We start from the raw sequence: 23,714 nt of genomic DNA, 5'->3' as shown, positions 1-23,714 counted from the left end.
ATACAACCTGACCCACAAAAAGTGCACTATTTATGGTTCCTTTTATACAAATTTCATGAATAGGCCAAACTAACCTTTAATAATAGAAACTAGTACATTTTATTGTATGGAAATCATATCTCAATTACGTATTACCAGATAAATGATATTTGCCAGCTAAAGTAGTATTGGGAATAGGAGGTATTTTATAATATAAAGATGCTTGCTCTATTTAATGTTATCATATAATATACTTATTCTAGTGCATATTTTGTTACTACATTCAGGGTAATTCACAAAAATTGGTTGTTCCTCAAAAATCCTTTGTTACTTTTTCCTCCACTAACCTCTAAACTCCTTTCCTTCAGATGGACACACTAAACTGGTTGTCTTCATGGTATTTCACCTCACCATGATAACCACTATGATCTTTCCTCAATTGTATCCCTTACTTTAAGAGATAGTGACTATTACATTAAGAATATAGAATGACCTAATATGTTGGTAACAAAACTTATACATACAAGTTAAATCAGAGAGCAATGAATCAGGTTTTAGAGGGTTACCATTTTGTAAGCAAGACTGTCACTACGGGATACAATGAAGGGAAAATAGAGATACAAGTCTAGCAAGATAGCTTGCCTGTCAGATTCCAAAACTATTTCTCATGGCTTCCTGATATTATTTTGGGCAGGCATTAGATCCAATTTGCAGATGGTACGAAACAGCCTGTAATCACAAATAGTTTCCCCTGAGAGAAAAGAATCCTCATATTCACTTAACAACCAGAGAAGAATAAAACAAACTGAAATGTAGAAAAGCACATATATGTATATGAATGTTATATGTTTAGTATTTCTATTATTTTCTTAAGGGTCTGTTTACCACTTAGTACAGTTGGATTTTTCAGGAGATATTGGGGGGTAATAAAACCAATCTTTGAAAGAATCAAAGGGCTTTTTAGTTCAATGGAATCTTAGCTAACTGCCAAACTTCCAAGTGTCTGTTTAAGCACCTGGCTTCTGTTTATCACCCTGAAGGGATGATTAATGGATGAGAACAGTGGAAAACTTGTTCCAAAGGCATGCCAAAAACCAGATTCAAAGTGGTCAGCAGAGAGATTACACAAATGATGGCTCAAAACCTGATCCATTGTTTTTTCTTAAGGGAGGTTTTGTGACGGACGTTAAATTGCAGAAGTCAAGAGAGGTGTTCTTTTTATAAATTCTTTTGAGGTTTTAGACCAGAGGATAAAACCACAGTCTGAAATTTTTGTATTACTTAGGTAAGCACAACTTAAGAAATCCACTTGTTTCATCATATTAATGAACTTTGTTTCAAAAAAAAACTCATCAATATGACAGTTCCTAGAAGCCTCAGGATCTGACTGCAGAGAGATAACGGCTTTGTGGTCAGATCCAGACCAGTGCTTCTTAGCCATGTGATAAGAACAGTTATTTATCCTCTAATCTTTTTCTTGTGCCAGGAGTCATATTCACAGATCTTTTAGTTATTCTTAGAGAGTATCAGTGATTCAGTTTCAATAACTGGTTTCCTTTATTCATATCTAAATCCACTTTATTAATTCAAGTTATATGTTTTGAAGAAAATAAATGTTCCTAGAAGATAAACAGCATAGCTTCTGGGCTTTCTTCCAGCTCACTTGAACACCTCTCGCTCCCTGCCTAAATGATATTCAGTGCATTCATATTCAGCAATGGACCACCCACATGTGCAGCAACAGCTCTTGCCAAGAAGTTAATGTGGTCTATAAGTACACCATTGAACATTCAGCTCTCTCAGCCCAAGAGCCACTGGGTCAACACATCCTTCTGTTCCCCTTCCATGCACATACCTCAACCAATGGTCCTTTAAATGAACACAAGCGTTAAGATATTTGGAGTTGTTACGTTTTTAGGGAATGTATAACTTTAGGAAAGAATGAATACACTTATTTGCAGCTTATTGTATATTCATTATTCCTAAGTTAAATATTTAGTTAAATACATGTATCTGTCATTCAAGAGATTTAGTCAACCGTTATCTATATGAAGTCCTGAGTTGATAATACTTTCTGATAAACAATATAACATGGCAAATCTGGTTTAGTGCCAGGGGTAAATTGTAGTTTCAGTTTCTGTACTCACAACAGACAAAGTAGGGAAGCAGGGATACTTTTTAGATTAGTGGAAGTGACATTTTATCAGCAAATCCATCTGTACAGTATTTGTGTGTGAATTAGGGAAAAAGTCCCCATTATTGAAGCAGATATGGCTCCTATACCAGGGTAGAAGCAGTTGCAAGATGAATAGAGCCTGAATTTCAGCCCAACTCACCCCTTCAGCCAGACACACTTGGTAGTGACCAACCATTTCCAAAGATGTTGGATGTTAGAACAAAAAGGGACTTTGGACAGTGTGGGTTCAGAATATAGCTTTGTTACTGGATGGTTGCTTACTATAGGGCAAGCTGTTTAAGACTGCTAATCTTCACTTTTATCTTTTGTGGAAAGAAAATGATAAGAATATTCTCATCCTGCAGGGTATTGCACATATTAAAAAAAACATAATGTGTGCAAGTTGATTAGCATGGTGCCTGACAAATAGCAAAACACAACACCAAAAGTGCCTTAAAAAGATTTTTTTTGTCTAGGAGAGATCAAGCATAAATTCTTCCTTAAGCCTAGAAATAACTGTTTTATTCCCTAGATTAAACTTTCTACTAATGCTTTAGAAGCCACAATTAGAATATTTTCTGTGATCAGGAAGAACAACACTAGAAGCAGGTTTACAAAGTTATTAATAGGAAGACCCCAATGGAAAGTGTTTATTCAGATGTATTTGTAGTATATAAAGAGAACACAAAATCCTTCAGTGTCAGAAATTACAAGACTGAACAACAAAGAAAATCGAATCTCTAATATTACACCGTCTGTAGGATTTTTTTCCCTTTTACACATATTCTATTGAAAATTTTGTACATTAGAGGGTTTTTTTACACATAGTTCCAGTTACATAATTCAGATTCAGATAAAATTTCCCCACACTGTACACAACCTTAAGGGAGCTGACTGTGTCTTTGATAGAAGTTGGAATAAGAAAGGGCAGGAAAACCTGAAATGACTGGCTTTTGGATTACATGTGAGAAGCCTTTTGAGGGGGGTTCCAGAAAAAGCAAGGGAAAAGTTTTGGAAGGTTATATTAATGAAATATCTTTTAATATAAAATGAAGCAAAATAGTTTTGTATTCTTTCTGCCTTGTATTTCCTGCAATGTTTCTATAAAGAAAGATTTCTAAAAATTTCATTTTATCGTACCATTCTTGGAAATAATATACATTGAGGAAGATGGGGATCAGATCCTCTATTTGAAAGCCAGCTTTCTTTGAATCCTTAGGTGAATGGTGTAACCTTGCCTTCTCAGAAAATGTTCATTTGGATCTTTTTGAGGGATGATTTGCAAACCAGGCAAGGAAACTTGTCTGCATTAGTTCAGCAATTATGATGTTCTTAGTAACTTTCAAGATTCGCAGCTCAAGCCAAGTAATATCCTTTTGCATATTGGCCCTTCTCAACCTCTGTGAGACTAAAATAAGTTAATATTTGGGAAAGTAATTTGTAAACTGTAAATTCCTATATAAATTTGAGATACAGTTTTTATCCCTTAACATTTTCTTACTCCATGAGTCCATAGTTGTAGTGGTAAATTATAACAGAATAACTTTAAAATGCCAGCTCCAGATGTATACTTTTCATAATGTCTCAAATACTGGACAGGGTAGTGGTAAGCAAAGGCTTTGGGCAAGCTCTATGGCATACAAAGTGGGTAATGGAAGTACAGAGTCTTTTGCCCTTTTTCTTCATGCGTGTCTCTATCAATAAGCAGTCAACTTTATTTCAGGAGGATCTCTCCACATTAGTTTTCTTTAGAACAGGTGGTTTTTATGCACATAACATTTACTTAGATATTTCCTTATAAAATATCACTGGATTTGTAAGTTTCATTTCAAAACTTTCTCTAAACCCTTAGCAGTTTCCTATTTACATGCCAAATGTGAAAGCTGTTTCATCAAATCCAAATTGTTTCATCTTTTAAATTTTTTGGACCAGATACTAGTCTAAACCTATTTTGGAAAAAAAACTCAAATTATTCATATCAAGAAATGCATCTCAGTTGAACTGAGCTGAGAGTGCAGTGCCTGCTTGGGATGCTCTCTCTCTCCCTCTGTCTCTGTTCCTCTCCCTTTCTTACTCTCTCTCTCTCTCTCAAAATAAATAAATAAACTTAAAAAAAATCTACTAAAATTGCTTCAATTTCCTGTGCTTCTAAACCATAACAATGAAACCAAGTATGGACCTCTTCCTAGAGAATTTTAGTTTACTTTCTTTTTTTCTTTCCTCTTTTTTTTTTTGTGAGAGGTGATACAGCAAGAGAATAATATTTATTTAATATTATTTGTCAGTTGTATGATAGGTATTTTATAGAATCTATCAAATATAAATAGAATAAACTGTATATGCTAATCCATTTGAATCTCCAGAGACAGGTTTTTCACCCAGTTGTCTTCATAAAATAATTATTTTTGACAAACAGAAAACCTAAGTGAAAGAGTCCTTAGCAGTAACTAAATGGATCTATCATTAGTAATGTTTGCTGAGTATACAATCTTTATTAATAATTTTTATTGTATTAATAAAGTATTTTAACTTTATATTACAGATCCTTGCTCAAATGAAATTATGAACTCCTCCAAAAAGTGTCTTACATTGGGGGAGAATTTTTACAGTGGAAAACATATCATATTAGCTTCCAATTGATGTGGATATGTGTGGCTTGAGCATTTAGTGTTTTGGTAAAACAGACCCTTTTTTTCCAAGAAGTAATTTCTAAGCCATGTTCCTTCTGCAACCCTACCTGGTTGCCTATTTCAGTAGCAGTGATTTCTTTCCTAATAATCAATCACAGGATTCTTGGTAAATTATAGCTTTTGCATCTGATCATCATTTTCTGTTTTAGGAAATAGGCCTAGAGGCCGTTTTCTTGGGCCATCATTTTAATGTCCTTCCTAGAGATTAAAAGAAAAGCTAAATTATCAACACTGAAAGATGATTTTTAGAAGAATTTATATAATTCGGTCTTGGGTTCATTCTGCATTTCAAACATTAAAGTGAAATATTTTAATTTAGACAATTTGAAGTCATTATCGTTAATTTTCCAAGTAGAAATTTCTATAAACATACTTCCTCTAAATATCTGACCTAAAAACTATCTGTAGAAGAAAATTGAATTGGTAGGATATTATATTCAAGTGAACTTACATTATTGGAGCAAACTATAAAAAGACTAAAAGTTTACACATAAGTCTGAGTATTTTCTTTCATTGGCTTTTTGTTAATTAAGAAAAGAACATTGAAATCATACTTTTAATTAAGTATTATACTTTCTGCTAACATATTTTGATAAAGGATATGAATTGTATGAAGCCATTTCATGAGCATATCATAAGAATCCTGCTATGTGGCATTTTCTCCACGTGCATCTTTTAAGATTATGCTAATAATCCTTATCAACTTCACAGGTATGTGGATCAAGCAAGAAAAGTTAATGCTTAATAATTGAGATTTGTCAACTTCTAGGTGATGTTCACACACATTATTCCCTTTGATCTATGTCAGCTTTTATTATATTAGTAATATTCTTTGATGATCTATCAAAGATGATTTGATTATGCCAGCAGTGTTTATTTATTTAAATTTGAAATAAGTCAAAGACAGACAAATACCATACGATTTCACTTCTGTGTAGAATCTGAAAAACAAAACAAATGAACAAAGTAAAAAAATTGAAACAGACCCATAAATACAAAGAACTGATGATTGCCAGAGGGAAGGTGGGTAAGGGGGTGAGCAAAACAAGTGATCCAGAATGTGAGATACAGGCTTCTTGTTATGTAATGGATATGTTGCAGGGAGAAAAGGTACAGCATAGGAAATACAGTTAATGGTATTGTAATAGGTTTGTATGGTGACAGATGGTAGCTACACTTGCGAGCACAGCATAATGTATAGACTTGTGGAATCACTACATTTTACACCAGAAACTAATGTAACATTGTGTGTCAGCTGTGCTTCAATTAAAAAAAATACTCATTAATTCGAGTCTAAAAAAGGTTATTGAAAAAAATGTCATAACAATGACCGGTCATTTGAAAACATATTGACTCTCTCAAACAGTAAGCCAAATTATGGATGAACATTTCTCTGTCTCACGTACAAAGGCATTTCACTTTAATGATTTGGTTGGATAATAAATTGTTACATGTCTTGTAATTTTTTTTCACACTCTAAACAATCATTAACTGAGAGATGTTGTCATTGACTTCACAGCTGTATAATTTAGTTATGCTTTTGTTTCCTGAACACATATTGACAAGTTATCACTGTTGAAAAAACTCTTGGCATTCAGTTTATTGCTGCTGTGACATTCACTGTAATTCTAAGATAAATTGTTTTTTTTATCAGATACAAGTTTCTTTTGTCAGTGTTACTTAGATATTTTCCATGTTTCCATTCTTCATCTTTCTAGTGAAATGAGAATACGCAGGATTCATCAATTCAATAGTAATTCCTTTATTACATTCTTTTAATGAGATAAGGCCTAATATTAAATATCATATAACTACCAAATATAGGTAACACAGATGAGTATATTGATTCTTTAAAAAAAAATTTCCCTTTGACTTCATAGAATTAAACTTTTTGGTCCTCTTTCTTATGCCTCCATTTTCAAGATACTAACTTTTACATACTTTTGAATCAAAACAATAAGCTTTCAGAAGGATAGGATACCAAGAGGTAATGTATCTCTTCACTCTTCTTCCAGGATGAGATGCATACAGTCATTTTCCATCTCAGTTGTAGACTCTAGTGTCCAGTCCAGTCCAGTGCACATTGAAAATTTAGGAGTTTACCCATAGTATCCAGTCAGAGGACAAATGTTCATTGGGTGTTTATCTGTAATGAGTTTTGACTTCATCCACCTTTCTTCATTTCTCAAATCATGTTTTTGGGTTTTTTGTTTTTTAACAGCATCTTCTTGCTGGTTTCCTACTCAGGGCTTTTCACTTATCTACTCCACTCTCTTCTTTCCTACCAATTATAATTAAAAACTATAAAGTGGATTTGTATCCTATTCCTGATTTAAAACTTAGAAAAATCTCCATTTCTTTTTTTAATTTTTTAAGTTTATTTTACTTATTTTGAGAGAGAGCAAGCGAGAGCATCCCAAGAAGGTTCCACACTGTCAGTGCAGAGCCTGACACTAGGCTGGATCTTACACCATGAGATCATAACCTGAGCAGAAACCAAGAGTTGGACATTTAACTGACTGAGCCTCACAGGCACCCCAGAAAAATCTCCATTTCTATAGAATCATCTCTTTTTCTTTTCTTTTCTTTTTTCTTTTCTTTCCTTTTTAATATGGCTCAGGATTCACTAATTTGAAGACAAGACATTTATGGTTTCAACAATTGCATGTTCTTTCTTCTATCCTTTGGAGGAATGACAGAGCTACATAGATTTTTTCTGTCTAATAAACTGGCCTCAGTCTTAGCCAGCCTCTGAGTCTGAACACAATGTGATTTGACTCTGTTTGTTAGCTTCTACTAAAAATGCATACAGGCACAGAGCTGTGATTCTTCTGATATTTAGAAGTCTTGTTTGTTTGTTTGTTTGTTTAAATCAGTACATCATCAGTGTTTTAAGTTTCCCATGAATCTCTGTAGCCACTTTTCTTATAATAAATACACATTTAAAACATATTAATATTTTTATTATTTTTGATACTTTGCTAGTGTATCTTTTATGAAATTCCTTGATTATTATCATTTTGATTATTAATTTAGTTTTCATTCAATTCATTGATTTCACTGAGTTCTTTTCACTCTGGGAAGTGAAAATTAGTAGATACATATAAAATCTTTTCTCCTACTTAAGTGAGTACTGATTAAAATAATTAGAGAATAATTGGGCTATATGGTAAGTATGAAACATTATATCAAACAAGGCACTTCATAAGTTAGCACTGACCTATTCTTCCTGTCTTATTCGAGTACATGAGTGTGTCAGCTGTTATATGACAGCTGATGATATCATCCCTATTCATCACAAGTGCAGAGTTTGTAGGAAAGGAGGGAATTGCATGCTCGTTATACCAGATCCTGTGATAGTTCTAAAATATTATTTATAATATAGTCTTTTTTCGCTGCCAAGGGCCATGCTTTATTTCTTCTCTTCTTTATCCCTTCATAAGCCACCCTTGTCTGTCCAAACAATTTCTTCTTTAAGATCTATAAAGGTTTCAAATATGCCCCTGTGAAGCCTACCTTTGTTCCCAGTAGGGAATATTGGTTATTCTTTCATAGAAGGTCCCATAGTATTGGTTTATCATCCTTTATTGTAATTCTTCAATGGTCTTGGGCATACTTATTTATAAATTCTATTATGTGTTTCTATTTATCTATAGACTAATTCAGCTGTTTATTGGCTTTCTTAGTCATTCATAGTTGAACGTTTTCTTGTTAGTAATGTTGTATTCTGAATTCATATCCATTGATGTTTAATTAGGATAAATTCTCTGTAGTCTAAATTGAGAATATGTCTTCCAAAAATAACTTGGTATTGGATTTACTCAAGCACTCCAGTGGTATCACTGGCCAATGATGATTTAATATATATATTTAATGATTATGGGGCGCCTGAGTGGCTGTCGGTTAAGCGTCCGACTTCGGCTCAGGTCATGATCTCACAGTTTGTGAGTTCAAGCCCCGTGTCAGGCTCTGTGCAGATGGCTCAGAGCCTGGAGCCTCCTTCAGATTCTGTGTCTCCTCTTTCTCTGCCCAGCTCATGTGCACTTGCGCGCGCGCTCTCTCTCTCTCTCTCTCTCTCAATAATAAAATAAAAGTTAAAAATTAATATATATATTTAAAGATTAAATGATGATTTAATATAATTTTTTTTGTCATCTTCCTTTGCTGGTGAAGGGAAACTATTTTCTAGTAACCCTATGTCTTAGATAACTGTCTTTACTGCTATGGAAAGTGACATGTTATATCTTCTTACTAGATCTTCAACTTTTAGCTTATGCATAAAATCATATTTTGAAATACCAATTTAATCACTTTTCAAAAGTTATTTGCCAGAGAGTAAATGTATTTTATACAAATTCTATTTAAAATTGTGAACAATTAAATATTTTATCTATGTATATTTTAAGAATATTTTAAAATTTACAATCTATGAACATAATATATCTAAAAAGTATCTGCTAGTTTAGATAATGAACTAGGTCATTTAGTCTAAAAAGATTTAAACTGGGACAACGTTGCATAAAAATAAAACTAGAATATAAAAGAGAAAGGAAATTTCTTGGCATGCTTGCTAGAAGGAGAAAAAAAATGCCCACAGAATAAAAAAGAAAAAAAAATATGTTATGAATTCTTTCTGTGTTCAACCAGCAGATGTCATGTTTGGTTGTCAGAGTCTAGGATTATTATAAAGGTATTTCTTTAGTATTATGGTGAGCTTCTTACAAATGACTGTATAAATATTTAATATGATTGGCTCTGAAATCAGAGAAGAAATGTGTGTGTATGTCACTTTAAAAATTATTTCTCTAAATGAAATAGAAAGCATTTTATTCAATAAAATTTATACAAAAGAGATTTAGTACAAAATATGTTCTGAAACATAAGCATAATATCTATATTTAACTGTAACTCGTCAAGATTTCTTGTCAGTAATTATTTATTACTATTCAATATTGTGCACCATCTAAAAACTTTTTCATCATTTTTAATGTTTATTTACTTTTAAGAGAGAGAGAGGGAGAGGGAGGGGCAGAGAGAGAGACGGAGACACAGAATATGAAGCAGGCTCCAGGCTCTGAGCTGTCAGCACAGAGCCCAACGCGGGGCTCAAACTCACGAACTGTGAGACTGTGACCTGAGCCTAAGTCAGACACTCAACCAACTGAGCCACCCAGGCACCCCAAAAACCTTTTTCATTTTTAATTCTAAGGTTGTGCAGTTCAACTAAAATTAAAAAAAGTAAAAACATAAAACTTCTAATTAAAATAAAACTTTCTCTATTTTTTTAATTTCACAAATCAAAGTCAAAATTTGTAATGGAGCCTTTTTTATTTGATTTTTTATTTATATCAACTTTCATACAACATCACCATTTCTTTGTTCCTAAATATCTTTATTGTCATATGAGATATTGGAACAGATCATTTCTAAATTATTTTCTAATCTGATTGTCCATGAAAGATGACAGCATATTATGTTACTTACAATAATACAGATATATCAATGCAAATAAAATATTTTTGAAAATATTCTGGAAAGCCTTTATAATATTCTGCAATTAAATATACAGATGATGGAATTTTACACTGAAATTTGGATCTATTTGGAGTGTTAGATGATCTTGAAAATAGATCTTGATTAATTCATATTATTCATAGGATCATGAGGATTTTCTTAATTTCAAGGTCTAACTGCTTCAATAACCTTAAAAGTATTTATTTAGGTAAACAATGAGTTCTAGAATTATGGCTATTTGCATTTATGACAGACAGCCTGTTACCCTCCTGGCACTAAACAAAAAACAGGATTATATTACAGGCGATAGAAACATGCAATGGAATCTGTAAATTACTATGATTTCTACAGTTAAAGTAATACAATAAACAGCAGGCACATGTTTCATAGCACCCAATAGATCTGCGACTCAGTGGTACTTTAAGGGCCACCCTGTGGCTAGTCACCATCTCAGACCTGCTAAATGATTAATAGGTATTGATTAAATACCTCTAGCAAAGAGAAAATAAATCAATGATGTAGATCATTCCATATTCAGAAAGGATTGGGAGAACATTTCTACATCAAAATGTGTTTCCTTCTAATAGCCACCTGCTGGTATTCATCTTATTTCATAGATCTGTTAAAATTTGTCTGATCTTCTTTCTCTGTGATAGAATTTCAACTCTTAGAAAACTGCATTTGCCCTTTTTTGAGAGATTTTTTTTTTTGTCCTTTTCTATGCTAAACAGCCACAGGTTGTGACTCTACTCTGTGTACTCATTCCATTTGAATGTGTCCTTCATTTTATAAACAGTGATGCTTAGAACTAAATTTAGTACCGCTGCATTTCCCCCTTGGTTAAAAAACAAAAGCACCCCCCCTCCAAAAAAAAACCCTACTGAGACTATTACTTCATTAATTAAATCATCCCTAGTCTCTAATGAAAACACTCCAGGTTTGTATTACTTACTTAAGCAGCTCACTTGCTTCATTTTTACGTTTTGGATGCTTACTTTTAATCAAAACCCCTAGCTCTTTAAGCTACTACTAAATGCACGTCCTCAATAACATTTTGAGAAATTTGGTCTCAAATACAAGTTGCCAGTGACATTTTGGGTATTGATTTCTTCATTCAGAGCATTATTTTCCACCTAGATTTTGCCCTTCAGTCTTGCGAACAATAAATTTGTGCTATCACTTAGTAATAGATAAAAATACCATAAAAAGATAAAAGAAGCAATAAAGCGAACGTGATGGCTCTTTTCTAGAGAGTTCCTTCTATGCAGGAGACCTCCTTTTTAATCATTTCCAATTCAACTGAATGAATATTCACGGAACATTTTTTTAAGTCACAGAATATTGATGCGGGAGGCTTTTCCAAATGTTACTAAAATTCAGATATTTGATTCCATGTAATTTTGCTGGTAAAAGTATCAAAAATCTAATTCAGCTCACCTGATGCTATTTTTTTCCTGGTGAACATCTCTGGGGTAATAGAAACTATCACTTCTCTTCTTAGTGGGCAAAACCCATTTTTTAACTATCCTTTAGAAATGTTTATGGGCCAGAGAGCCTGGGTGGCTCAGTCAGTTAAGTGTCCAACTTCGGCTTAGGTCATGATCTCAAAGTTTGTGAGTTTGAGCCCTGCGACGGACTTTATTGCTGACAGCTCAGAGCCTGGAGCCTGCTTCATATTCTGTGTCTCCCTCTCTCTCTTTGCCCCTTCTCTGCTCACTCTCTCTCTCTCTCAAAAATAAATAAACATTAAAAAAAATTTTTACAGGCCAGCTCTTCTGCAACGATTAGATAATAGATGAGTAGTGAAGAAATATGAAAAACCGGGTAATAGAAGTTCCCACAGAAAGAAACCCAGGAGGACATTTAATGTTTAATTTTTATATAATAAAAAACAGAAAAGATGTTGAATGAGGGATGGTAAATGTACAACTTATTAACTCATCATTCAGTAGGAATTGCAAAGTTATTTGAAAAGTCTAAGAAAATGTTAGCATTTTCTACGAGGACAGAGGCCATACTTCGTTCATTGTGTCCCCAATGTTTAGTATACTACATGGCATTTAATAGGCTCTCTTTTTTTTTTTTTTACATTTTTTTTCAATGTTTTTTATTTATTTTTGGGACAGAGAGAGACAGAGCATGAACAGGGGAGGGGCAGAGAGAGAGGGAGACACAGAATCAGAAACAGGCTCCAGGCTCTGAGCCATCAGCCCAGAGCCCGACGCGGGCTCGAACTCACGGACCGCGAGATCGTGACCTGGCTGAAGTCGGACGCCTAACCGACTGCGCCACCCAGGCGCCCCAAATAGGCTCTCTTTTAATGTTGTTGATGTAATAAATAAATACATTATCGGTAAAAAAAAAATGAAGTATGAAAAAATCTGTTTTTCAGAATATCAGGAGTTGGATCTATCATTCCAAGTGGTCTTTCCTTTTTCCAACTTGGAACTTGGAAAAAAAAAACCGAGATGGTTTATATATGTTATATACACTATATGCACTTCAGATATTCTTAAAATATAAATAAAAGCCTCTTTGTTATTGGCCCAAGTTCTTATGTCCCTGTGTTGTTTCGGCAATTTCAAATTTATTGACCAAACACAATCTAAACACAGATTTTCATTTTTACTAATTTGTTTTGACAGAATTGATCATTCACTTGCTGAAATACTACTTTTGACTTCTTGGATGCCACAATTTTTATTTTCCTCCTGTTGACTGGTTTATTCCTTCTCACACTTTATCAGGGTTATCTTCTCTCATCATTCTTAATGCTGGGTTGCTCCAGGGTCAGGCCTTAGTCGTCTTCTCTATCTATTCATACATAACCCCTTGGTGACCTCATCAATCTCATGGCTTTCAATTTAAAATCTATCTATATGTGTATGCTTAGCAAGAGTATATAGCTCTAATCCTGGCCCCTTCCTGAATTCGAGACTAGTATATCCCACTTGATGACTCCGTTTGTATCATTTAAACTGTTCAAAAGTAACTTTCTGAAGTTCTGCCCCCAAATTTGATCCTCCGATGGGTTTTCATCTAAGTTGATGGAAACTCCATTCTTTCTTGGGCCAAAAACTTGTAGTTGTCCTTGATTCTTCTCTTCCTCTCACGCTGTTCATCTAATCAGCCAGGAAATCTTCCTGTATCTATGCTCAGAATTCTCCAGAAAGTTGATTAGATTTCAATAATACAACTTTTCAAGTAGAAGAATTACTTATGGCACACATGGTAGAATGTGGTAAGAGGGTCAGAAAGAATATGCATGTTTAATGTGTCATCGTTAAATTTAAGCACTCTTTCTATTTTTAGGAAAGGCCTATGCTCCAGAATTCTATTATGATACCTACAATCCTGTGTGGCAGAACAGACACCGTGTTTATTCTTACAGTCTACAGTGGACACAAATGAATCCTGATGCAGTAGATCGGATTGTTGCATACCGGTTGGGTATTAGGCAGGTGAGAAAGAAATTTATTCAGTGACTTTTTTTTTCTCTCTTTGTGGTTCTCTGTGAAGACCTTGTTATTATGATTTATTGCTCTAAATTTTTCATCATTTTTCATAAATTCCAGAATATATTTTTCCATATGAAAGATAATTGTGCTTTACATAGAATTGTTTGGAATTATTTACGAATGTTTGGATTAACTTTTGCATTTTCTGCTGTGACAGCAGACATTCTAAAGTGATATCCTTTGAGCCTTCTGAAATCCTTCATCACTAGATATGCTATAGAAATTACACTGTATTACTGCTATGAAAGAAACTTATTTAAGATGTGCTTACACTTACCTATAATGCATAATTCTTTGTTTTGTTTCCTAAGGAGTTAGAAGTCTTAGTTATTTTTACACTAAAGGTTTCAAAGTACATAGAGAGGATGTTTTAAGAGTGAATTTAATATATTGGAAGAATAGAAATATTTTAGTAAAATGAGAAAAAACAATCAAGTACGTTTTCCTAAAGTAGCTAAAGATTATGGGTTATGTGAAAATAAATATTTTCAAGTGAACCATCGTTAAACCAAATTATCCCTTGTTGGTGTAAATGACATTTTTGAAATTTAAATGTGGGTCTTTACATTGATTCCTGTTACATAGTATATTATCTGGAGTGACTGTTTCAACATAACAAAACATTTTTGAAGAGTTATTTGATGACTATATAATCTATTAGCTTTCCCTCACAACTTTATATTATCCCCAGACTTGTAAAGTGTTATTCCACTTCCTTGATGAAATAACAGAATAGCATTTTGAGTTTCTACAACAGAAAGGACAAAGTTTGCTTGGAGAAGATTGATCAACCATCATTAATCCCCTCAGTTGTATTATCATAAAACCAGTGTTTTTCTACCTTGTTCACAAAGTTATAATGAAAGACTATGTAAGATACATTATTCAAATTAAGATATATTGTGAGTTGAATATTCATGTCTTTCCTGTCTAATCTAATCTAAATGAAAAAATAAAAGAATCTTTTTTCTAGTAAATACATCCTGGCATTTGAAAATTGCCACTTTCTTGTCTAAGTATTCATAAGTCGCTGATAGAGCAGACAGCAGGGTATCATTAAGAAAGTTTATTATTCCCCTTTTGCTTCAGTTCCTAAGGAAATCTGAGTAAATCCCAAACCTATATCGAAATTGTTTGTTCTACTCATTCTAATGTGATGACAATTTTCCCTAATAAAGAAAATATAAACAAGAAAGGTTAGCATCTCTTTTTCCTTCAGCTGGTGGACTTCTTTTTCTTTCTTTTTTTTTTTCTTAAGCTAACATTTTTAGATCTTTCATATTTACAGCATCTTAGGGCATTCTTGACTTTAGACATGTCAACTCATTTTCTGAGTCCTTACCACTTGATTTGGTCATTCACATTCATCTTTCATTATCTGTATTTTGAGATATCTAAGAACCGAATACAAATTGTTATTTGTAAAATTGTTATTTTCCTTAGGTGTCTTTTCCTTTTTTTCTGGTTATAACTTTATTTGCAATGATAAAGTCAGAATTTCATCTTTAGTTTCTTACTTTCTTCTTCAGATGTATTTTCTTACAGTACCTGGGTAATGGCCTATTGCTCCTGTAAACTTAAGGGCTGCCTATTTTGGGTCTGCAGAATTTACCCAACTCTGCTCATCATTACCTTCCTTTACTCTCCTGTCTCTCAAAACCTCCATTCCCATTGTCTCCACTGTGTATGCAGCTACCTTCTCTCTAAGTCAGATTTAATAGAAAAGCAGTTACCATTAGAGCCGTTCCTCCCAAATTGATTTGAGTAGAATCAGATTTCCTTCTAAGAGGGATCCAACTAATTGAAGCCCTTCCTTCTGTCCACATCTTGTACTCATTATTAATAAACTACTTTCTGTATTATGTTTCACAATGATCGCTACCCTATTTTCCAATGGCAGTTTCTCTTCAGATTTTCCTCTCCTACATTAGCATCTCCTATAAATTCTTATTTTTACATATCTGGATCATAGAACTAGTATATAACTCTCTGATGTGCACTGACACACATTTCCTAGTCACTGTGGTGTTCCTTGTGAACAAATTAGACAATTTCCCCCTACTCTGCTACTCTAGAATAAATTAAGAGTGTATATGTGTGTATAAATTTCCTCTATGTTTTTTTCAAATTATGCATTCCAGACATATCTGGCTTCCAATTCTAGCCAATCTAGCCTCATCATTTTTTAACTATATAACCTGGAGCAGATTTCTGAACATACCTATACCTAGATTCCTACCCTGTAAATTGAATATAATGATACCTTTCGGGCAATTGGATGTGGAGTGGAATGCATTCCACACTTGCCTCACAGGCCAGCTTCCCTTGTGCGGGGCATTCCTTACATAAACATCTGTTGGAGTTCTCACATTCAGTTACCAGAATTGTGTAAGGAGTTAAAAAAAGGGGGAATTTTATGACCTTAACATATCTACTATTTTTTAGTTGCATTCGGTATACTGTATATCCTAGGCCTAAGTATTATTCCAAACCATGATTTTCACGAAGTAATTTCTAGACAATTTTGTCCCTTTGTCTTATTTTCATTTCAAACTTGTCTTCCATAATATCCATTTTACTGATTCACATTTTTCTCTTCCACCTTGAGTCTTAGTTTAAAGCCTTCTTGATCAGATCAGTAAGTCTGCTGCTAATACTATTCTTTCCAAGTTTGTGAGATTCATGCCATCCACTACAGGAAAATGTATTTCTGATGTTATGAGCCATAGTCTGGGAAAGGCATTCTAGATATAATGAAAGTGATAGAGTACTTTTAAGAATATCCCCTGCTTAATAAAAGGAAACAAAGATATTAATGTAAAATATGGTTATTTTTCTATATTGTCTTAGAAAATTTAGATTTCTTCTTTCATTGGCATGTACCTTTAGGTATTAACATTTTTAAAGACACAGATACCAGCATTTTTAACAGAAATCACTCTTGCATTCCGATCTGATGATCACTGTAATAAAGATTTTATATTACATACAAATGGCCTTTTTCATCTCCCAAGCTATCACAGAATCTTGAATCAAGAGCTTTTGAATATAATCAATATAACTTGCATGATTTTGAAATAAACACTGCTAGGAATGTAACCTCAACCAAATGGATTTTATAAATGGATTAAAATGGCTTAAAAATGGGTTTTTTTCCCTAATAACTAACATTTATACCTTTGATTATGAGACCAGTTTTTCCTCGAGGGATTATTAATAATTTCTGTCACATATTTCCTGTTTTTTTAAGACTTATTTCTTTGGGGGCTCCTGGGTGACTCAGTCGGTTAAGCGTCCGACTTTGGCTCAGGTAATGATCTCACAGTCCCTGAGTTCGAGCCCCGTGTCAGGCTCTGTGCTGACAGCTCAGAGCCTGGAGCCTGCTTCGGATTCTGTGTCTCCCTCTCTCTTTGCCCCTCCCCTGCTCATGCTCTGTCTCTCTCTTTCTCAAAAATAAACTAAAAAATTTTAAAAAAAAGACTTATTTCTTTGGCCAGTATTTTTATTTTGAGCATATATATCTAAATAATTTCTTCTACCCACAAAATATGTAGGTTATCTAGTGCAGAGCACCTCCCCTTTTATATCAAACATATTATGTAATACATTTCTGTATTAGATGAAGTCTGTAAAACAAATCTGATTCTTAAAAAATAATGGGAAATTCAATTCTAGAGAGCCCTACTTTGTTTTTAAGCCAGAAACTGTTAGAAACCTTGTTACCTATTATTAAATTCAGGTGATAAAATCACTGCTGTGTTATTAAACCCACAACTCGATAGAGTTGGTGAGCTGAACCTGGCATTTCTGTAGCGTTCTGGTAAATGGATGATTACTTCAAAAAAATAATTTAGTCTATATTTAAATATGATGAAAATTCCCTTCGAATTTGAGTATTGCTTATATACTTTTCTTAGAAGTTGCTGCAGTGTATTTGAGAAAAAAAGAACACTGGTGTTCTGGAATCACTGCTTTAAGAGACTTAAAAAGAGAACAGATACATCATATGAAGTTAAAAAATGTAATATGTGGCAGGGCGCCTGGGTGGCGCAGTCGGTTAAGCGTCCGACTTCAGCCAGGTCACGATCTCGCGGTCTGTGAGTTCGAGCCCCGCGTCGGGCTCTGGGCTGATGGCTCAGAGCCTGGAGCCTGTTTCCGAATCTGTGTCTCCCTCTCTCTCTGCCCCTCCCCCGTTCATGCTCTGTCTCTCTCTGTCCCAAAAATAAAAATTAAAAAAAAAAAAAATGTAATATGTGGGAAAAAAGTTTTCTCAAGACCTTAATATCTTTAATTTATACTTTTTAGGCTCAGCTAAGCAATTGTTTAATCTCCTTAGACAGCTACTAGCCCCACAATTATTTGCTTCATTTGTTGCTTAACAGGAAAGAGAAAAGGTTATTTGAATGTCTGCTTTCCTTGGTATCTAAGGAATTAAGGAACAAGCAAAACTGTTTCTAAGTTATCTGAAGGTACCATAAACATCGTTTGGCCGCATTTGAAACACACACAGCTATAGTTTTAATAATAAAGGATTGTGAAGTTTTATGCAGTTTCTTTTTTATACTCTGTCATAGAGATGCACAATGAATGTGGCTTTTTGACTGTCATCCTTGGAAAGTAGGATGTTTTATTGAATAAAATGAAATGCCTCTGTTCTTTTTAAGTTATGATATATTAGGGGCACCTGGGTGGCTCAGTCGGTGGAGTTTCTGACTTTGGCTCAGGTCACGATCTCACACTCTGTGAGTTCGAGCCCTGCATTGGGCTCTGTTCTGACAGCTCAGAGCCGGTAGCCTGCTTCCGATTCTATGTCTCCCTCTCTCTCTGACCCTCCCCTGTTCATGCTCTGTCTCAAAAATAAACATTAAAAATTTTTTTAAGTTATGATATATTATAATGCTTAGAATTATCATCTTCATTTGACCACTCAGTCAATAAAACTTTAAGTAAGTTAACCCTATGGCGATTACCAGGAGTTCAAAAAAGAAGCATTGCCCTCAGTGTCTTGTTAAAGTGAGCTATAATAGGACTATGTACAAAATGCCATAGAAACAAGTATAAAAGCAATAAGTACTGCAAAGTAGTATGGGTAAGAGATGTGATCACCAAGTTAGAGGCTTGTTTATTGGTTTTTATAGATTTATACTCAATTTTTTTCATAAATAGTAATCACTAATATAGACTAATCAAGAAATCACTAATTATGAATATACTTTTTGGTATAATTATTACATGAATTTATTATAAATTTAATTTTACTTTTTATACATGTGACCATAAAACTGAGCTATAGTTTATTTTTCCTTACATTTAAAACATTTTTGTTATTTTGTTAAATAATTTATTGCTTATTGTTGTTTACTTAAGTTTTAATATTATACTATATCATAGCAGTTAAAAGTTTTTAATGTATGGGGGCACCTGGATGGCTCAGTTAGTTGGGGACCTGACTTCTCAGGCCATAATCTCATGGCTTGTGGGTTCAAGCCCCACATCAGGCTCTTTGCTGACAGCTCAAAGCCTGGAGCCTGCTTTGGATTCTCTGTCTCTGTCTCTCTCTTCCCCACTCCTCCACTCATGTTCTGTCTCTCTCTCAAAAATAAATATTATTTTTTTAATTGATAAATGTATTATATACACAAATGACCATATGTATGACCATTGTGGTTATTAATATTGCTAAGTACCTCGTTTAATGTATTGATAGAAACAGAAAAATTTAAGGAGCATGGAGTATAATTGATCATGGGGGATGACTTTTTGTACTTTAGCAACTCGTGTAAAGAAGTACTGGCAGTCTACAGATGCTGAAGTAAAATGATAGAATAAGACAGAATGAGATTAATGTGTATGATTGACTTAAGCCAATTGGACAGATTTCGTTGAGAGAGAAGTTTGGAGGAACCATTTGACATAGGTTGACATTTCATACTTGCCCAGGGAAATCTGTGGAGAATTTATAGATAATGTGGATTCACTGTATAGTCTTAAGTCGTGAATAAAATGACATGTTCTATAGATTAATCTGATCATATCATACATAGCATATTAAATTATATTATAATAGAGGCAGAGAAGAAAATTAGGAACGTTTGAAGTAAGGTTGAGTAAGATTTACATTAGAGTAGTGAAAGGGAAGAGAGAAAAATTGAATTAAGAAAATGTTGAAATGGGCAGAACTTGAATATTGATTTAATTTGTGAGAAACAGTTTTTAAAAGTACAATGACCTTTGTTTTTTGCCCTTTACTTCAATCTCTTTAGTGAATGTTCTGGAAATCATCAAGTATATAGATGAAGAAGAGAGCAGGCAATGGAGAGAAAGGTAGAGAAGCCATTTTGTTAATGGTCTCTTTGGCTCTGGAAAAGAAATAAGCCATATGCCAGTTCATAAAAAGTGGCTATCTCCATCTTCCAAATGAAAGACACCACACATATATTCTTCATTCATTCCATAAATACTCACTTCACAATTTATTTTTTAGGAGGAATAAATAGGATACATTTGAAAGACCTGGACATGCCAAGGTCCTTTTCTGTGAAAGCCTTTGCAAAATAAGGTTATGTTGTCTTGGAAAATTCCAACTATTTTCTGAAGAGTTTTTCTGAGTCTGTGGCCCTTTGTATATATTTCATTTTGTGTAGTAATACTACTCAGAAAAATTAATGAAAATTTTCCTTTTACTTGACCCTGAGTGAGAGAGAAAATGAGCAACCTCGAAGAGACTTTTGGAGTGAAAGATTGTTAAATTATTGATAAAAATAAGATATTGAATCAAAATTTGCAAGAATGCTCAGATTTTTAAGTTAAACTTGTTAAATTTGAGTGATAGTAAACATAAAACAAAAAAAGGTAGCCTGGGCAGGAATATGCTACTAGAATTTGAGTGAACAATTCTCCTTGAAAATATAAATTTATAGACCAGAAGCATTAGACCTGAGAACTGAAGATAGCAAAAATGTAGAGACATAAATTTACTGCATTAAGACAGTGAGGATAGAAGTTCCAGTGAAAAAAGAAATAACTAAGAGGTAGAAAAATCTACTATATCATGGAAACTAAGGGAAAGGTATGTGAATACATGCCTGAAAAGGGGGGGGGGGTTGTATTCATACATTTAAATAAATTTTAAAAGTTTAAAAAGGCCTGAAGTTTAAAAATACCAGATACTGACAAAGCAGTGTTGCTTTTTTATTTAAGGTGAACAATTAAGAGGGGACTGGAAAAAATAAATGTAGGTAGGTTTAATATTATTTCAAGGTCAAGTGTTAAAAAATCTAATTGAGCTGAACCTATCTTGGCTGTCCATTTGAATCAGTATTTTGTTACTGATTTGTGACTGAGCCACCCAGGTGCCCCTGATACAGTCTTTATTTTAAAGTCTAGATTTTCTGATGTAAGTGTGGCTACTCTGGCTTTCTTTTGTCAACCATTAGCATGATAGATGGTTCTCCATCACCTTATTTTCAATATGAAGGTGTCTTTAGTTCTAAAGTGGGTCTCTTGTAATCAGCATATAGATGGATCTTGTTTTCCTATGTTACCCTTTGTCTTTCGATTGGAGCATTGAGTCCATTGACATGTAGAGTGAGTACTGAAAGATATGAATTTATTGCCATTATGATGCTTGTAGAGTTGGAGTTTATCAGGTCTTTTCTAATCTTTGTTGCTTTTGGTATTCATTCATTCATTCATTCATTCATTCATTATTTTCTCCCCTCAGAGAGTCCCCTTGAAAATTTATTGCAGGGCTCGTTTAGTGGTCACAAATTGCTTTAATTTTTTTTTTTTTTTTTTTTTTTTTTTTTTTTTTTGTCCAGGAATCTTTTTATCTCTCCTTCTATTTTGAATGACAACTTTGCTGGATAAAGAATTCTTGGCTGCATATTTTTCTGATTCAGCACATTAAATATACCCTGCCACTCCTTTCTGCCCTGCCAAGTTTCTGTGGATAGGTCTGTTGCAAACCTGATCTGTCTTCCCTTGTAGGTTAGGGACTTTTTTTTCCCTTGCTGCTTTCATGATTCTCTCCTTGCCTGAGTATTTTGTGAATTTACTGTGATATGCCTTGTTGATGGTCGGTTTTTATTGACCCTAATGGGGGTCCTTTGTGCTTCCTGGATTTTGATGTCTGTGTCTTTCCCTAGGTTAGGAAAGTTTTCCACTATGATTTGCTCACATAACCCTTCTACCCCTATCTCTCTGTCTTCCTCTTCTGGGACCCCTATGATTCTGATGTTCCTTTCTAATGAGTTACTAATTTCTCTAATTCTTAAATCGTGCTCTTTTGCCTTAATCTCCCTCTTTTTTTCTGCTTCATTATTCTCTATACGTTTTCCTCTATATTGGTGATTCTCTGTTCTGCCTCATCCATCCTTGCCGCGTGGCATCCATCCATGATTGCAGCTCAGTTATAGCATTTTTAACTTCTTTCTATTTTTTACTTCTTTTATCTCTGCAGAAAGGGATTCTAATCTATTTTCGACTCCAGCTAGTATTCTTATTATTATCGTGATTCTAAATTCTGGTTCAGACATCTTGCTTATATCTGTGTTGGTTAAATCCCTGGGTGTTGTTTCTTCGTCCTCTTTCTTTTGGAGTGATTTCCTTCATTTTGTCATTTTGAAGGGAGAAAGGGAATTAATGATGTAGAAAAATTAAAAATTAAAAAAATAAAATTAAAAGTATTAAAATTATTAATTAATAACACACACACACACACACACAAACACAAATCAAATAAATGATCCTAGATCCTGGGTGCATTTTGGTCTGGGTGCTGAAAGTGGTTTGACAGATTTGAAAAAAAAAAAGGGGGGGGAGAAGGAATCGTTTCAGAATTTGAAGAAATGAATACACTGAAGTAGACTAAAATGAGATGATGGGAGTAAAATACAATTTGAAAAAATATACACAAAAGTAAAGAATATAGTAGAAAAATATTAAAGAAATATTTTTAATAAAATTAATAAAGATGATTTTTTTTCTCTTTCTGTATTCAAGAAAAAGAAATGAAAAACAGAAAAAAGAGAAAGAAAAAAGGAAATCATTTGAAATTTTGAAAAAGTGAATACACTGTAGTAGACTAAAATAAAATGAAGTAAAATAGAATTTGAAAAAATTTACATAAAATACAATAAAAAAATTAAAGAAAAAATTTTTAATAGAAATTGAAAGTTTAAAATGAAGTTTTTGTCTTTCTGCATTCAAGAAAAAGAAAGGAAACAGAAAAGAGGAAACAGAAAAACAAAAAAAAGGAAATCATTTGAAAATTTGAAAAAGTGAATACACTGAAGTAGACTAAAATAAAATGATGGATGTAAAATATAATTTGAAAAAAATTACACAAAAGTAAAAAATATAGTAAAAAATTTAAAGAAAAATATTTTTAATAAAAATTGAAAATAAAAATGATTTTTTTCTCTTTCTGTATTCAAGAAAAAGAAAAGAATTGAGAAAGGGGGAAAAAGAAGGAAAATTGAATAGATGGAGCTGCTAACAGATTGAAATAGGACTGAAATTACTTCATTTCCCCTAGAAGTCAGACTATGAAGCACTGTGAAGTCCATCCATGTACTAAGTAGGCGGTGAGACTTGTGTTCTTGAAGAGCCAGGTTGGCCAGTTTGGGCGGGGCTCAGTGTAAGGGCTCCATTCTCCACTAGATGGTGCTGCTAGCCTACTAGGGTGGAGTGTTGTGGTGCTCGTAGGTGCATATGCGCAAGCACGGGAGCAGTGAAAATGGCGTCACACAGCTACCCAGTCTCTAGTATCAGAACTCTGTTCTCCTGGATCCGCAATCGCCAACCCGTCCTCTGTCTTCAGCTTTTGTCCATTCC

General features: G+C 33.7%; 1 protein-coding gene across 1 annotated transcript in view; it reads left to right on the top strand.

Moving 5' to 3' along the window:
* The window catches only part of MDGA2 (MAM domain containing glycosylphosphatidylinositol anchor 2), an 858,520-nt gene that overhangs the window by 755,223 nt on the left and 79,583 nt on the right, over positions 1–23,714 (top strand). Inside the window, exon 10 of the mRNA XM_043556078.1 lies at positions 13,672–13,820. Within this exon, the coding sequence (XP_043412013.1) occupies positions 13,672–13,820 (149 nt within the window). The remainder of the gene's footprint in view (positions 1–13,671; positions 13,821–23,714) is intronic.

This window comes from Prionailurus bengalensis, chromosome B3 (genome assembly GCF_016509475.1).
Source record: "Prionailurus bengalensis isolate Pbe53 chromosome B3, Fcat_Pben_1.1_paternal_pri, whole genome shotgun sequence".
Lineage (NCBI taxonomy): Eukaryota > Metazoa > Chordata > Mammalia > Carnivora > Felidae > Prionailurus > Prionailurus bengalensis.
The sequence above is the reverse complement of the archived record's forward strand: the minus strand, read 5'-3'. Positions and strand labels throughout refer to the sequence as shown.